This window comes from Xenopus laevis, chromosome 1L (assembly GCF_017654675.1).
Source record: "Xenopus laevis strain J_2021 chromosome 1L, Xenopus_laevis_v10.1, whole genome shotgun sequence".
In the NCBI taxonomy this organism is placed as follows: Eukaryota; Metazoa; Chordata; class Amphibia; order Anura; family Pipidae; genus Xenopus; species Xenopus laevis.
Genome location: NC_054371.1, coordinates 84,778,824 through 84,796,039, shown reverse-complemented (window position 1 = coordinate 84,796,039; position 17,216 = coordinate 84,778,824). Strand labels below are relative to the sequence as shown.

The 17,216-nt window shown below is 36.1% G+C and overlaps 1 protein-coding gene across 4 annotated transcripts in view; it reads right to left on the bottom strand.

Annotated features, from left to right (window-relative positions):
• Positions 1–7,847: 7,847 nt before the first annotated feature.
• The window catches only part of uso1.L (USO1 vesicle transport factor L homeolog), a 40,545-nt gene continuing 31,176 nt past the window's right edge, over positions 7,848–17,216 (bottom strand). For 3 of the 4 annotated variants that reach the window (XM_018244045.2, XM_018244053.2, XM_018244059.2), the window contains 10 exons: positions 17,063–17,181; positions 16,688–16,869; positions 16,045–16,166; positions 15,653–15,791; positions 14,103–14,260; positions 12,184–12,255; positions 11,078–11,176; positions 10,842–10,943; positions 9,682–9,897; positions 7,848–8,950 (listed from right to left, as the gene is read on the bottom strand). In XM_018244045.2, coding sequence (XP_018099534.1) covers positions 8,849–8,950; positions 9,682–9,897; positions 10,842–10,943; positions 11,078–11,176; positions 12,184–12,255; positions 14,103–14,260; positions 15,653–15,791; positions 16,045–16,166; positions 16,688–16,869; positions 17,063–17,181 — 1,311 coding nt within the window. In that variant the 3' untranslated portion in view covers positions 7,848–8,848. 4 annotated transcript variants of the gene reach the window in all.

The following is a 17,216-nucleotide window of genomic DNA, read 5'->3' as shown; positions in this document are numbered from 1 at the left end:
TAACTTTAAGGACATTTCCAATATGCAATTTGATTATTCTTTAATGACAATTTTGCCAAGAACAGTATTTACAAATGGTAAATAGAGGTAGTAAGAAAATAGAGTTTCATGACTTATAGTAGAACTAAAGCTGATAATGCATATGGCTGGATTTTATATAACTTACTGTATCAGCAGAAGAATTCAGCAGCCCTGTAACTGTAATGCCATGTAATCTGATTCTGAATTAATCAGCTTCTTGTTGTGAGTTTTACCTGAAATAATTACTGTTACAAATCAGTCCCTATGATAATTGTGCATAGCCCAGAGCATGTGATGTGAAAGTGAATCCTACTGAGGACATCTATAGAAGCACATATATTCACTACGCTGTAGTCTTGGGCTAATGTGTTGCATTTCTAGTCTACTTCTTTTTAAGCTCTTTTTTAGTTCTCTTAAGTCTACTAAAAACATGTAAATATAAAAACATTTAAAATAGAACTAAAGCTCAAGAACAAGCTAGAAATGCTACACTTTTTTGGTTGTGCTTATGTACCATTGTAAGGCTTACCCTTTAGCAGGAAAGATCTGTGCCTCTGAAGATGCCCCTGTAGCTCCCCATCTTCTTTTCTGCTGAGTCACAACACATGTTCTGGGCTGCTGTCACTTACTGAGCTTAGGGCCCAATGCACAATATGCAGAGTATAAAGTACTTATATGTAGCTGACTAGAATTGATGTGCAGCTCAAAAACAACTCAATCCGCAAAATATTGCCATACTTCCCCAGTCTGACTGGCACAAAAACCCGCAATGGTTGGCCACAGATTTCAGGTCAACCCGCACATCACTACTAACTTGTAGTTCAAATTCACCTTACATGGCAGCTCATAAATCAGTGCATTTCTTATCAGAACTGGTTAATAATCATCCTGTAGTATGTTGTCGTCAGACAGATATAACCTAATTTTATGCTACCCTTAAAGGGATTCAGTCATGATTTTTATGATGTACTTTTTATTTCTAAATTACACTGTTTACACTGCAAATAATTCACCCTACAATATAAAATGTAATTCTTTAACCATCAAGTGCATTATAGTATTGTAATATTGGTGTATAGGTAGCCATCTGAGGTCTTTCAGAAAGAGCCAGCACTTTAGGATGGCACTGCTTTCTGGCAGGCTGTTGTTTGAGCATGTGCAGCATCAATGACAAAAATAGCCCAACAACAAGATCAGCTTGCTGTGGAGAATGTATAACAGAGAAAATGCATTTTGGAGCTTTCTGGATAAGAGTTTCCAAATAATAGATGTTAAACCTGTCTACAATCAAAAATAAATCTTTTTAACACGGTGTACATAAGCAGAATGTGTACAGTGGCATAACTATAGAGAAAGGACACCTGTGTGTGTGGGGGGGAACCTTGGGCTTGGCATCCTCTAAAGAATGAAATTCCGCCCCACCGCACTTTAGATTGTCACGTTCATTACTGCTCTCAAGAAGGGTTTGCAGACCACGTCAGCTATGTGCACTGGGCCCTTCTACAGATTTTGTTTTTGGTGGGGGGGGGGGTCCTTGCACGCTCTTGTTACGCCGCTGCACATGTATGGAGTACATTTTACCAAACTTTCATTTTGAAAGTGATAAAAGCCACAGACACACCAAAATTTAGATTATTCACCCTAGTTATTCCTCCTAAAACAAAGAATCTTAAAGATTTTTTTTAAATCCTGTGTGTGAAAATGTATAGGCCTAAATTACAACCATAGGTCTGTAAATAGCAGATCAGTAATAAGATTAAAACATGGTACAGCTTTCAGCTTTTGTTAGTTTTGTTAATAACCACAGCATTAAACATTTTTATTTGGATTTTGAGGCTATTGAATTCAAATTCTGTTATTCAGATCTCCAGATAAATGTTATCTGGTTTAAAAGGTCCTGCTTAGCCTAGCAACCAGCCATTATATTTAATAATGGACTGGCAATGTAATAACATAATGTAGGGTAAATCTAGTGAAAGACTACTGCAACCACATAGCTTTAAATGTTAGGGGGAAGTAGGGTTGCCACTTCGCCGGTATTTTACTGGCCTGGCTGGTAAAAATTATGGCTGATCCCAATGTTATAAATAGGGAAAAAAGATAAACATATAGGATGGGCGGTATTTTTTTCCAAAAAAGGTGGCAACGCAAGGTGGAAGAAATCTTCTATAATCTGTATTAAACGTCTGTCCACCACCAACTGAGTTACTGTAAAGCTGACCATACACAAACAGATTCACTTGTGGAAGTAGAGTTGCCACCTGGCCGGTATTTTACTGGCCTTGCCAGTAAAAATGATGGCTTATCCCAATGTTATTAATAGGGAGAAAAGATAAATATATAGGAAGGCTGGTATTCTTTTTCAGAAAAGGTGGCAACCCTAGGTGGAATACATCTTCTATATTCTGTTTTAAACGTCTGTCCCCCACCAATTGAGTTACTGTAAAGCTGACCATACACAAACAGATTCACTTGTTTGGCGAGGTCCCAAAATCAGCAGATCTGGGCCCAATTTGGACATCTACCTACTTGTGGATCCAACACTCTGAGCAATGCCACAGCCACATCAGTCAAGAACTTCTGCATTATTATATTAACAAGTCTCAAGTAGAGCCCTGCACCAGTGTCATCAGTTTTTACAATCAGTGTGTAGATATGTGTTGGGAATAACTCACCTTTATCAGTAATAAAACATTTATATGTCCACTACTATCCTCTGCAGTACATCATTTGTGGCATCTCATTTAGCTCATTACTAATGTTTATTTAGAATTAATAATATTTATAATTATTCTATGCTGCTAATCAGTAAGTGAAACAGGATGTGTCAGGCTTCTGTATCAACTACAGTACATATTGAATGTTTAACATGGCACCTTTTATCTCCAAAGTGTGATCCTGCTGTATTTAGTTTAATAGGATTCATTAAAACTTATGATATATTTGAATGATGTTCCATGGGGATACAATATATTCATTAGTACTGTATAACGGGCAGTAAGCAACAAGTAGCATGAAATACATACACAGGCAACATACATAGACATGTTTACAAAAGACCTGGCTACATCAGATATTACCAACAATTCCATGACAACTCTGAGACTGAGACTACATAACCTTAGATTTCCTTTAAATAACTGTATATTTCCTCAATCTTTTTGTGTTCCTTTAGATTTTTCCAATAATGCTAATTTGTTCCTAATGAATGCCTCACTTCCCCTTAAAGTGCCATTTGAATTATTTTCCACTGCAAGAAGGTTCTTGAATATTTCACTAAGGGGCCTATTTATCAGGCTACATAGAGAACTACACAAAGAACTTACGCTGGAAAAACGGCGTAAAATAAATGGTGCATTATAGTTTATGGCGCATGATTAGCCTGTATTTGATGCCATTATTTTATACCAATGTAAGTCATTAAAGTGAAAGGGAAAAATTCAGGCTGCTAAGTTAGATAAGGATGCAGAAAATGCAATATAAAAATCATCATCATCGTTTATTTATATATCGCTGTCAAGATACGCAGTGCTAAAAATGGCAATGGATTAATGTGGACTGCAACTTACACATACAAAAAGATAACTTTTTTCAAGGCAACATTTCATTAATCTTCAGTATGTCCTGTATGAGTTGAACTGCTTTATTCTCTTCTCTTGTAATTGTGTTTTGATATGCTTGTCTATCATAATTCTGACCAGGCAAAAAATGTCCATATACGCCAATGTATTGTGCGCTGAAAAAGTTTAAAAAAAAAAAAGAAATTAAAATGAAAAGAGATTTTAGTGTGGTAAAGAATGTGCTCTTGTTAGCAGCAACGTTGTAAGTTTTTAATTTATTTTTTATAGGTTTTAAGTTATCACAGGTATGGGATCCGTTATCCGAATTATGTGAAGGTCATCTCCCATATTGTCCATTTTAATCAAATAATTAATTTTTTTTTTAATCTTCCTTTGTAATAATAAAACAGTACCTTGTACTTTACGCCAAGATATACTTGATCCTTGTTGGAGGGAGAACAATACTATTGGGAATAATTCATGTTTAAATCATTTTTTTTAGTAGACATAAAATGGAAAGAACCCTTATCCTATTTTTCTTTCACTCACATGACATATTATGCGTAGCTCTTTCATGGATTGCTATAAAGTCCTAAGTATCATTTAAGCCAGGAGCCAAAATCGAAAGCATAATTATTAAAAAGAAATAATAACATCCTCCAGAAGATAAAAACAGCATTCACTGCTCTAATGGGTGAATTTCGAATTCATGGGAGTTTTTTGTTTGTTTTTTTTTTTAAACTCCCATGAATTTGTAATTCGAACAACCAAAATTTATTTAAAAAAATCGAAATTTCAATATTCGGGGGAATAGGATCGATTCGATTCGTTTTAATAACTCAATTATAGTTTTTTCCCCCCGAAAAAAACTCGAATGTCAGGATGGTTGCAAACAACTCGAAATTGATCCCAGGACGTCTTCCATTGACTAAAACAGAAATTCGGCAGGTTTTAGGTGGCAAATAGTCGAGTTTGAGTTCTTAAAGAGCCAGAGTATGATAAATCTCAAAAATAGAATTAAAGGAAACCTGTCACTTTTTTGTTGACAGTAGGACTGTTATTAAATAGTTAAAAAAACTTACACACTTCAGTCTTTTTCTAAATAAATGTAATTAAGGCAGGGTTTTAAAATTGTGCACGAGACTCCAAAGTCCCGACTTTCTGAAAGTCGGTCGCAAAGCCTCAAGGGAAAAACTATAGCTGGCTGAAATCTCGTGAGATTTCACCTCAGCCGTTTAAATCCGCGGGAGAAGGAGAACGACAAGAAGTAAGGAATCTCAGCAGCCAAGCACTAATTTTAGTCCGTGACAGGTTTCCAATGTGATTGATAAGCACTGCACTGTTCCTCCCCCATATCCCTTGATTTCACTTCTGAAGTTGAATGCCTCTGTTTTGATTTGCGCATAGCCTTCTCTGACCTTTGCGAACAGGAGCTGCAAACTTTCCCTTCGCATCCCCCTCCATGTGCCTTTCCGAAGAAGTTATATCTAAAGTTGAGAGCTTTAGTTTCCTTTGCGCATAACCCTTTATGAACCTTGCGAGCAGGAGCTGAAAACTCTCCCTTCACTGTCCCTTCCAAATGGAGTGATATAGAGTAAAGTTTAAGGCTCAGTTCCCCCCTACATATTACAGTAAGTAATGTGGAATGCAGTGGGTGAATGAGCAGGGACAAATGAGATGGAAATTCTGTGAAGGCATGGACTTGTGGAGGGAGAGGCTTGGAAGGTGAAGGGGCATTGCAGAACAGAAGGATAAAAGGAAATTTTAGGGGTACTGGAAAGCAGTGTTTTGGGTAGTAGCATATAAATAATTAGCTTTGCTGCACTTCCCCTCTCCATTTTTGACTACATTTTTGACCCCCAGCAGCACAAAAATATACCTCGGAGCAGCACATATCTGTAACACTGCTGAGGGAACACCTATCCTTCTATGTGTCAAAACACTAAATATGACAATGCAATAAAATGGCTAGATTGATTCATACACACTGAAACACCAGCAGGGAAAAACTTTATTCATCATCTAAGAATTTTTAATATGCACGAATAGGCAGAGCATCTGCCTTATTCTAAGCAAATTTTCGATTGGTATTCATTTTTTAAATATTTTTTGAATTTATTACCTTCTTCTGAAGTTTACCAGCTTTCAAATGGGTGTCCGTAAACCCATTTAAAAAACAAATGCTCTGTAAGGCTACAAATGTATTGTTATTGTTACTTTCTATTACTCCTATTTCTATTCAGGCCTCTCCTATTTATAGCCCAGTCTCTTATGTAAATCAGTGCATGGTTGCTATGGTAGTTTGGACCCTAGCAACCAGATTGCTAAAATTACAAACTGGAGAGCTGCTGAAAAAAAAGTTAAATAACTCAAAAAATACAAAAAATAAATAATGAAAACCAATTGCAGGTTTTCTCAGAATATCAACATCTACTTCATACAAAAAGTTAATCTAAAGGTGAAAACCCCTTTAAAGGGAATGTCAACCCAAAAAATAATTTTTGCCTTATAAAATAAAATTTACTCTAAATATACATGCATTACAATTTTTCTATCGTTTTCAAGTTATTTGTTTATGTACTGGCTTCTGCTCTCTATTCTCTGCCCTGATGGATCAGACTGTTCATACAACGTAAGACAAGGCAGCTGATTAACAGACCTGTCTTTGCTGCTGGAAAACTAAGACTTTTGCAACATTGTTTAAAAAGTACCAACCGGGAGTTAAGCAAATACTATAACTTTCAAAGCACTGAACATCTTCAATAAATATATGTTAGAAAGTTGCATAGAATGATGTTTTCTTTTATTAGGGACATTTTTATTTTGGGTTGACTTTAAGCAAATTTGCACCTGGGCAGTAACCCATAGCAACCAATCAGTGACTGGCTTTTTACAGGCAGCTGCAGGTTGAACGATGAAATCAAACATTTGATTGGTTATTGCACAGCTGATGATTTGCCCGGTGTTTATAAATGAGCCCCAAGGACTGCACATTCTTAGTAGGTTTTAACGTTTTGGTTTGAGATTTTTAGTAGTAGCCCACACAATGTGCTAATACAGAAGGTGTTTGAAACAATCCTAATAGAATATCAAGTCCTGGTGTGACATGAGTGGTGCAGAGCATGTCTATCACAGATACTCTACAACTTAAGCATGCATGAGATTTGGCAGTTTGGCTCAGCCCACACACAGAAAACAGAGGGGTCCTGTTTCAAGATGGCAGCACCTATGAAACACTTTTTACATGTAGGATATTTTCTAATCCGTTTCAGATATAGACAAAAACAGTTTAACTAAGGAGGGAAAGATATATATTACTCATGTCTCAAGGTGACAGGTCCTCTTTAAATTTTTTTAAAAAACTCGAATCGAATTTTTACAATTCCCTAGTCAAATTTGACAGTTTTGGCTATAAAAAAACTTGAAAATTCTAATTTTCAATCCGACACTTGATAAATCTGCCCATAAGGCTGTGCAGAAATGAGTTTTCTACAAAGTTACTGCTGAACTGTACAATCTACTCAGGCAGTGGGCAAAGCATTTACTGCATATAAATAACTTTCTGTGAATATTATAGATTCCCATAGATGTAAGTTATATAAAATGATTACACCTACACAATGCCTAATTGCTTCATATTTCAAAGCTGCTTTCTTTAAAGGTTTCATGAATGTTTTAGAATGTAGCTTTTTTTACCCCATAATGATGACCTGCCCCTAAGTAGAAATAGCTTGCATGGTTCAATTCCACCAGTAGGATAGAAGGTAAAAATCAGAGACCTGAATAATGAAAACTCACTGCTATGTATAAATACCATGGTTTAACCTAGCACCTATGTTAGTAAATGATGCACAATATGCTACCTTGCTGTCTAATTCACTTTCCGCTACTGTCATAATAAGATCATTACAGACAGAGAAGGCCTCACCACCTAGCACTGTAGATCATTGAAAATTGACTCGCCAATAATCCTAGCCTTACCTCAGTTACATTCTGCTAAAGTCCCGAAAACTTTGCATGTGTATTAGTGAATGTTACATATGGAATTTATAAAGCAATCTGTGTATTAGGATTATTAGGGTTACGTGTCTCTTACAGGTACTAATTCATCTATGGGATGCTGGGATATATGGTCTGATTCTGCAACTGATCAGCTAACTGTGTAAATGTGTGTAAAATTGAAAACACTGAAGAAAAAATAAATAAGAACTTCAGCTTGCTCAAGAACCATATATATATATATATACAGAGTTAAATAAAATCTGATAGTATATAAAATATTTATTGCGGTGTTTGTTACAAGGCCACCTTCCATGAAGCCAAATGCTGTATTTAGAAAAATGAAGCAATATTACATTAAAACAATCCTGCAAGTAGGGAAGTATTAGTAAATTCCATATTTTTTTATTTGTAAAACATGAAATTAATGTAATTTATATTTTTCACTCATAAAATTCTTTACTTAATTCCTTTTGGCCATCCAAGGTCAATAAATTATATGAATATTTGCATCTGTTTCTATGTGATTGTACAGTAAACCTGCCAATACCCAAGGGCTGTTACAGCACTTTATGAACCATCTTCATTAAAAAGTTATTCTCATGGTGCTAATAAAAGGTCAGGAGATCCCGAGTAACAACCAACACAGACACCTTCACGTGGATTGCAAGAAATGCAGCCGTCTCCGGCGTGAAGGCACTATACATATTTTCTCAGCTCTATGACAGTCATATACAAGCTAAAACAAAATGCAGTCTGAATAGATTTACACTCTGCGCTCAATTAACCCAATAGTCTCCATTAACATTTAAAAGAGCAAAAACTGTGGTTGGGGTAAGACTCTGTGATGTTTATTGCTGCAGAATAGTACAAGCAGCAGATGTAGACTTTTGGGAAAGAGAAGATGATGACCTTCAGTTTTTGGTATACACCATTTAACATTGCATGTCAATGCTTACCAATGGGAGAGGCAGCCTAAAGCACAACAAATAATGTAGTGCGAGAATAACACTGCCGGGGGTTTACTGCAGATAGTGTTTCAAAGCTTACATACTAGAGATCCTGGGTTTCTTGTTTTCTCAACGAGTTGCTTGATTTTTTTTCTATAATCTTTAACAGAAATATGTGAACAGCTGTAAAACTTAAATAGCAGTCCCTTTGGCAAACTCTATCCCCTGAACTACTCAAATGCTATTTGGCTGCATTAGAAAATCTCAATTGATCTTTCAAGAACAGACATCACGACAGCTTGTTATTGAGAAAATGTGCTAGTCGTCTTCATCTCTGACATTCTCGTCGTCGTCGTCATCATCATCAAGGTCATCTTCATCTCCTGCATCACCAGACTCCAAATCATCTTCATCCTCAACCTCAAATGATAAAAAAAAAATAGCACTGAAAAATGGAGTTTGTGTTGCAATGACACAATGTATACAAGTAGTATCAGTATTATTATTATTGCCTAAAAATGCTCAGAGTTGCAGGGAATCCACTGGGGATCAACTTAGGACAGGTAGAAAGCACTCTGATAATCACTACAAGAAGCAGCAGCAATCAAAAGAGCTGTGTGTGCCCTAGCCTTAGATTTATGGTCATTATAATGTAAAAATATGGTGATTAATTATCTCTATCACTCTGCTAGTTAATCTTCTGGAAGGCTGGAAATAGTTGGGAGTCAAAAATGCATGGCATCAACCTATAAGCAGCTGCAAAGATGGAGCCAGAAAAAGAGAGTCATCTGAAACAAATGATAGTGACCACTGTAAACAGCATTCCCCCCCAGTGACACTTGCTTGTCACCAGGCAATGAGTGGCCACCACAGACCATAGACTTAGAACCATAGTACTACAGGATCTATATATTCCTATATATTCTTCTGGGTTCTTGTTCTTTTCTACTCAGGTACTGGACAGGTTTTATTGTGGCTTGACAGCATCATGTCTGAATACTAAAATAAATGTGCTTATACTTATTTTTGTACATATTTCACTTCTAACACATTATTATTTGACCCCAGTCTGATAGCCTTGTATGTCCAAACACAAAGACACAATTATCTTTATATATATTATAGCTTTATATTATAGCTTAAGTTCTTACTGGCTCTCCAAGTTCTTTCAGTTTTTTCTTCAGACCAAATATCTTCTGATCTTGATCAGCGAGGAGAACAAGGAGGTCGTCTTGTTCCTTCTTAGATTCAGACAGCTCCTGCTTTAATTGCTGATTTTCATCCTGTAAAATGGCTGCTGTACTTTGAGCCGTGTCTAGCTGCTGTTTTAAAGATGACTTTTCCTCAGACTGATTTTTAAGCTCTTCCTAAAAATAGCCAGATCGACCGGTTACAAACAGCTACCAGTTTTTATATACAAATTAAGTTACACTTTTGGTAATTGCTGGTTTTCGTTTTATACTTCTAAATGATTAAATGTAATATAACAACATAATGTTCTGATAATAAATGCAAAGAAAAATATATGAATACTGATGGAGAGACAGGTTATGGCAAAGACACGGTACTATTTATCGCCCACGTTTTGTCACGATAAAAATAGACGCATAATATTTGTTGCCCTTGTTTTGTTGCAGCTACAAAACTCCAGGGACCCTGCCATAGACAATACTGTCTCTGCAAAAACACTCAAATCGCTTAATTGCCCAAAAAAAGCTTTGTATGCATTTTTAAGTGATTACATGATCAGTGTTTAATAGAGAAAATTCTCAGTACTGTCTATGGCAGGGTATTTTCTGAAATGTTGTAGCCACGACAAAACTCGGGCAACATATAGCACCTTGTGTCATTGCCCTTAATGAACAGCACTGATAATTGTGGAAAGAAAGACAAAGCGGAGATTTTTAGGCTTCCATGTCTCTGAGGGCAAGTGTGCACCAAAATAAAGAGGGGTCACAGTGCACGATAACCAACTACTTCCTTTCAATAATACTTGGGAATTTCAGTTTTACCAAAAATCACAAAATATTTGTCATTACCGTGCTATTTCTCATTACAGTGAACCTGCTTGAATCTTTGTGTGCTAAAGTGGTGTGAGGGATGCAAATGTAACAGCAAACACAACAAAACAATGTAGAATTAACTATTTTGAATTCTCATCTCCTTTCACACAGTAAAAATGCTGATTTTGTCTACCAAAGAGCCAGATGCTTAAGCAACTGGCTAGAGGACCTTTTACTCTAAAACCAGAAGGTACACTGTGTATGATATTATAATGTAGGCAGAAATGAATGGAATCAGACATACAAACCTTCAGTCCTGCAATCTCCTTCAATAATTCAGCCACTTTATGTTCCATTTCTGTGTTTGACTGTGAGTTTACTGATGGATCAAATGAGGCAGAAAGTGAACCCTACGAGACATGCAAGAGATTGAAGAGGGAAACAATTTGAGGCAAACAATTTATGCAAACTAAATGGGAAACCAAAATGTTTTATCACCAAAACAAGAAGAACAGGTTTACTGGAAAAACAAAGAAAATCTTACACTTATTTCTGTTTTCTGAAGAAGCTCCATTCTCTCAGCTTGTAGTCTGTTTATTTCTGCAGACTGAATGTGTAACTGGGATCGTAACATCTCAAGTTCCTATAAACAAAAGCAAATATAAACGTGTATGTAATTATATCTAATTAATATTACTCATATTAAACTTGGTCACAATTATGGCAAATGCAACACTTGGGCAGTCAAGTAATTGCTTTAATTAATTAAAAACAAAAAGTTTCTATTATTTCCTATGCAAAATGCACTGATCCCCACAAATTAATCTATTTATAGCCAGTGCAAATCCCACTGTGTCATCTGTCTGGGCTAAATAACATGCTCAGTATTTTAGATTTAACCTGGACATTAAAGAGGCTGTTCACATGAAAATTAACCTTTAATGATGATGTAGAAAGTGATATTCTGAGACAACTTGCACTTGGTCTTATTTTTTTTAATTTGTTTTTTTTGAATGATTTTGTTTTATGTTCAGCAGCTGTCTAGTTGGGAATTTCAGAAGCAATTTGGTTGCTAGAGTTCAAATTACCCTAGCAACCAAACAGCGGTTTGAATAAGAGAGTTGAATATGGATAGGAGAGGGCATGCATAGGAAGATAAGTAATAAAGAGTAATAATAATAATACTAATAATATTAATAATAATAAAACAACAATATCGTAGCCTCACAGGGCAATATTTATTTGGCTACCAGGCTCAGTGACCCCATTTGAAAGCTGGAAAGTCAGAAGAAGAATTCAAAAACTATTCACAAACTATAAAAAAAATAATGAAGACCAATTGAAAAAGTTTCTAAGAATGATCCATTCTATAGCATACTAAAAGTTAACTCAAAGTTTAACTACCTCTTTTAAATTGTTACACATATAGGACAAACATGAAACTGCCGATAAAACATATTTCATACATTAAAGTTTTTTATGCAAAGTCAAATTAAAGCTTATTCTTTATAAAAACTCTAAATATCTGAATAAATGTTGAAATGTAAGTATAGAGCACATAACTTATGAACAGAATATCTACCTATGTTAGGATTAGTACTTGTAACTCTCTTGTAAACAATTATGTAGTTTAATAGATTAATATGGTACCTTTTGAAGCTCTGCAGATTTTTCAGATACACCAGTCATTTCATCTGTTTGGCTATCCACTTGGCTTTGTTGCTAAATAAATAGAGAATTAAGGGATGCACATGCACATATTTTCCGATAACTATTGGCAATAATTTTCCAACAGAAGTTTCTGGTTTAGGTATGAACACAACAACATAGCGCTCAAAACGTATTTTCAATAGAGCTAACCTTTAATTATAAGATAATTAGATTATTGTAGCTATGAGTAGCCATAGTTAAATACAGTAGAGTTAGAAAACTAAGTATGATGTTGCAGAACAATTAAAAGCATTAAAATATTCTGTATGTGTGAACGCTGGATTTGTTATTTAAAATAAAACAGCAGGCTCTTCAGGCTGAAATGCCTCCTTAGCACTTTCATCAAGCTGGCGCCTCACTGAGTATGCTAGGAACCATTGTTCAGAAACAGCAGTCGAATCATTAGTTTACCTACTCCAATGTAAATGTTGCATGAAACAAAATGTGGGCCGATCTATCCGATGTTTAAAGGATAGAACAAGAGAACACATTAGGCCATAGAGAGGAAAGATGATAAATCCCCTATTGGTAAACATTTCTCATCATGCTCCTTTAGAGGCATCCAAGATCTCGGTGTGAGAGTCATTGAGAAGGTAAGAACTCCCCTAAGAGGAGGAGATACTTTGCAACCACTGAATTTAAGGGAGGCATTCTGGATTTTGGAACTTGATACAAGAATATCGAAGGGATTAAACACGAGACATGATCTTATGTATCTATATTGATCCAGATGCCAATTTTTAGAAAACAGATGCAGCGGTAGTACACCACACGGATAAGAACATAGCTAGCATAGGGTGGCCCATATTTATTGCATACATATTAGTGCGTCTGTATTTCTCTTTGCTAAAAAGTTTTTTACCTTTTTACTTCTTCTCCTTTTAACACTGAATAATTTAAAGTCCCACACTGTGGTTTAAGGCACATTCTCAGCTTAGTTAAAGTGGACCTGTCACCCAGACATAAAAAGCTGTATAATAAAAGTCCTTTTCAAATTAAACATGAAATCAAAATTCTTTTTTTTATTTAAGCATTCATAGCTGTTGTAAATTCATTTCAATCTCAGCTGTCAATCAAATATTGGCTGCCCCTCCTCTATGCCTTAGGCATAGGGGCGGGGCTGACAATTACTTTCACTTTCCATTCAGTACTTCCTAGATGTCACTGCTCTCCCCACATTCCCCCAGTTCTCTTAACCATTTAATTGTGTAGCCAGGGCTTGGGGATGGACATCAGGTCCCTTATTCTGGTGCACAAACAAGATTCTGAGATGATGCAAGGCTTGTATTAATAACAGTGTCCACAAAATGGCTCCTGTCTGCTTGCTATAATTATGAATTCCCAGGTTTATGGAAACAAGATTCAAATAATTTATACAGTGTAATTAAAGTTAATTTTATTTGACTAACATGATATAATAGGATTTGGAATAATTTATTTTTTTGGGTGACGGGTCCACTTTAACACAGCAGAAAAAGTTTCTTTGAACTTCTGTAGCTGTTTTAATTATTCGACGGTATTTTAACGTGTATTAATAGAGAGTATTTTTATATTTAGGGATCTACACATGTTTGGATACATATGGTAGTGGATAATTATGGACATTGCAATTTTGTGTAGTTCTTGAAGGGGCCGCTATTGCATGGCCTAATTAAGGAAGTGAAGTATGAATCTGTAAGCCTCTGATTAAGGGAGGTGTTCCTGAAACGCGTCAGGCGATTTTTGGTCTGTGACCCGTTGCAATAAACCACACTTTTTTTAACCAGAGTGCCGCCTTTCTTCTTGGTCAAATACAGTCGAATCATTAAATCCGGAATCCCTGATCTAGGACTCACAAAGTAGTAGAAGACAGTTCTTACCATGGATTCTATAAGAACATTCTTCTGTGACAGTTCTCCTTGTAGTATATCATGCTGTTTTTTTAGTTCTTCTATTTCTTCTTTTAACCGACTGACCTCCTCAGGTTGAAAGCCATTCATTTGTGTAGTACTGTTTTGGGAACTGTGATTGTCTTTCCCTGTTAAAATATATAAATAAATACACAGAGACACAAGTATAAAACAATAATTGGTATTATGTGATAAAAGCAGAAATGTCGGCTACATGTCTAGTCACCTAAAGCAACCAAACAGCAAGTATCATTTCTTGGTAAATCTTATTGGCTGCTATGTGTTACTGCAATTAAGCAGAATTTGTGGCTTTTTACAGATGGGAGAATGTTAGGCCAGACTGAGAGTGATTGAATTCATAGGCTGTGCTGCACTGTGGTAATAGGACAGACTAAAACTAGAAGGCTAGCTTTAATGATACCCTGCTGGTCGTACTGGTCACCCCTCCTCAGAGATTTGCCTTTGCCCTGCTATGCGCTAGGCATGATATTACTGCATTTTAATATTCTGCCATTAGATGGGGCTTGCACAACATTACAACAGCTATCAACAACTAATAGCATTCAATGGTAGGGGCCAATAGTGTAACTCAACTAACAAGAAGTAATAAGAAAAAAGGATATTTGTTGTAACACCTCTATCAGTGCCATTGCTAACCTACAGAATGCTGCAAAGGCCGGATTTTTAAAGGGGATGTCAACCCAAATATTGAGTTTTACCAAATGAAAGGAATTTTATTCTAAACAACATTTCAATATATATATATCCAATAAACATTTTTAATGCTTTTAACGGATAAGTTTATGCTAGAGTTACAAGGAGCTCTTTTGTGAAAAATGTACTAGGCCACTTTTGTCAGCAGAATTGCCCACTGTCTTCATCTAATACCTACCCAGTCTTCTCCTTCAATTAAGTCAGACCCTTAGATTTGGTAAATGCGCAGTACAAAATGTCTCAAGACCAATCCTGTACCATACACACACAGCAAACCTTATGTGGAGTAGAAAATGTCTGGGTAGGTAGGTGAAGAAGGCACGACCTGCCATAGTGAAAATGGAAATGAATGCAGGGTGCTTAACAAATTGGCATTTACAGTGGCTCTCGTTTTTTTTACATTCACTCACACTACGATCAATTGTATCGGGAGCCAATTAACCTTCTTGTATGTTTTTGGAGTGTGGGAGGAAACTGGAGGAAATGGAGGAAACCCACACAGACACAGGGAGAACATACAGTCTCCTTGCAGATGGCCTGAACAGAGGACCCAGAGCTGCAAGGCAGGAGTACCAAGCATTCCATCACTATTCTCATTGTTTCAAAAGTTTTCACACATTTCAGAATAACAAGGGAATAGAAAAGTAGGGTACAGACAAACACTGTGAAGTTCTAGACTTAAATAACTCTCAAACCACTGAAAAACTGTAATTAAATGTATAACTGAAATTTGCTTTAAATCCATCCTCTTTTATTTAAAGTGTTTGTAATGTACATCAAAAAGCATTTAATATTTTTTTGCATACCTAGTTGCACCTTGAGAAGATTGTATTGGTCTTTGTGTTGCTGAATTTGACCCAATTGTAAGGACATGGTTGACTGGTTCTGCTCATTTGTTGCTTGTAGAGCAGCAACAGTTTGCTTCAACTCTTCAATTTTCATGTCCTAAATCAGAAAACACAAAGCCCTTTTCACTTCATAATACAGGACAGAGTTTTCATTCGCAAAGTCATTTACATATTTGCAATATTTGTAAATATTTGTGCATACTGCGGGTTTTATAGCAATAACATACCTGCAAGTACAATTCTATACAATAAAAATAAAGATTAACATAAAAACAATAAACACCAAAAGTTAGCATGACAGATACAGAATGAGCATGAAAGTCTGTGTGTACGCTACGTATAATAATTACCTGCTCCCTGATGATGTTTTTGTAGCGGGAAACAATGTTGTCATGTTGCTCCAAAGACTTTTTCACTTCCTCCTCTTTCTTGTCTTCTTCGCTAGATTTATAGATGGCTTTCGTAATTACAACTGCATGAAGAGCAACATCATTATGAAATGCTTTGTAAAAAGATTGATTACAAACTGCCATTTACAACAGATAAAAATAGAGGTTTGGCCACTTTTAAGTTTCCACCAGTAGCCATAGCAATGAATCAGTAATTATTAGTTTCAGTCAGCTGCAGGTAGAATATTGAAAGGTCATAGGTTACTTCCCAGGTGCGAAATACCCTGTGCTTATAAAAGCCTCCAATTTGAGCTAATCCTGAAAAAAAGACAGCTCTGCAAAGCTACAAATGGAAGCTCCTGTCAAATCCAAAGCAGGAAACTATAAGAACTGTAATTAAACAGGAGAAACAAGAGTCTTGAGGTGCTGTGAGCACTCCCAATAACCATAGCATTCAAACAATTGCTTCATATACGAGTCATCTTAATTCTGATATCTGTGTTTTACAAACTAGACGTCTACCCTGACTTATGTTATGCTTTCCCATTTTGACTGTGTGCATACAAAAGCTAAAGGCAAGGAAGCAAAAACACTTCCATCTTACCTTCCAGCTCTTTTACAAGTTTGGTAAATTCATGGTCAAACAACATGTAGTCAGGACTGGAAAATATGGGTTGGGGTTTCTGTGCAGCTTTGGAGTAGAACTCATGCTTAGTAATGAAGCCTAGTTTCTCTGTGAAGTTCTCTTTTCCAATCCTCTTTACTATCAGTTGCTTCAATTTATCTCTGAAAAGACAAAAAACTTTTCAGTAAGGATTGAGGTTACTGGCAAAGTGTTCAGGTGGATCTTCACAGGCTTGTAGTTTGATCCAATCATTAGACTGGGTGTCAAACGATTGGATCCGCCTAATTTGGCCTTGTGTGTGAATGATCTCATCCAATAGCCTATGATATCATCCAAAGTGAACAATCATCTTACTTGGTATTGTTTTCCAAGGAGTTATCATTGTAGTATATACATATGCCCAGAAGCAGAGCACACAGGCCCTGTACCAAGTGCTCTTCTTCTCCAAGGTTTTCTGAAATCTGTGCAGTAAGCTGAGAAGGTGATTAAGGATGCAAATCCACAGTGC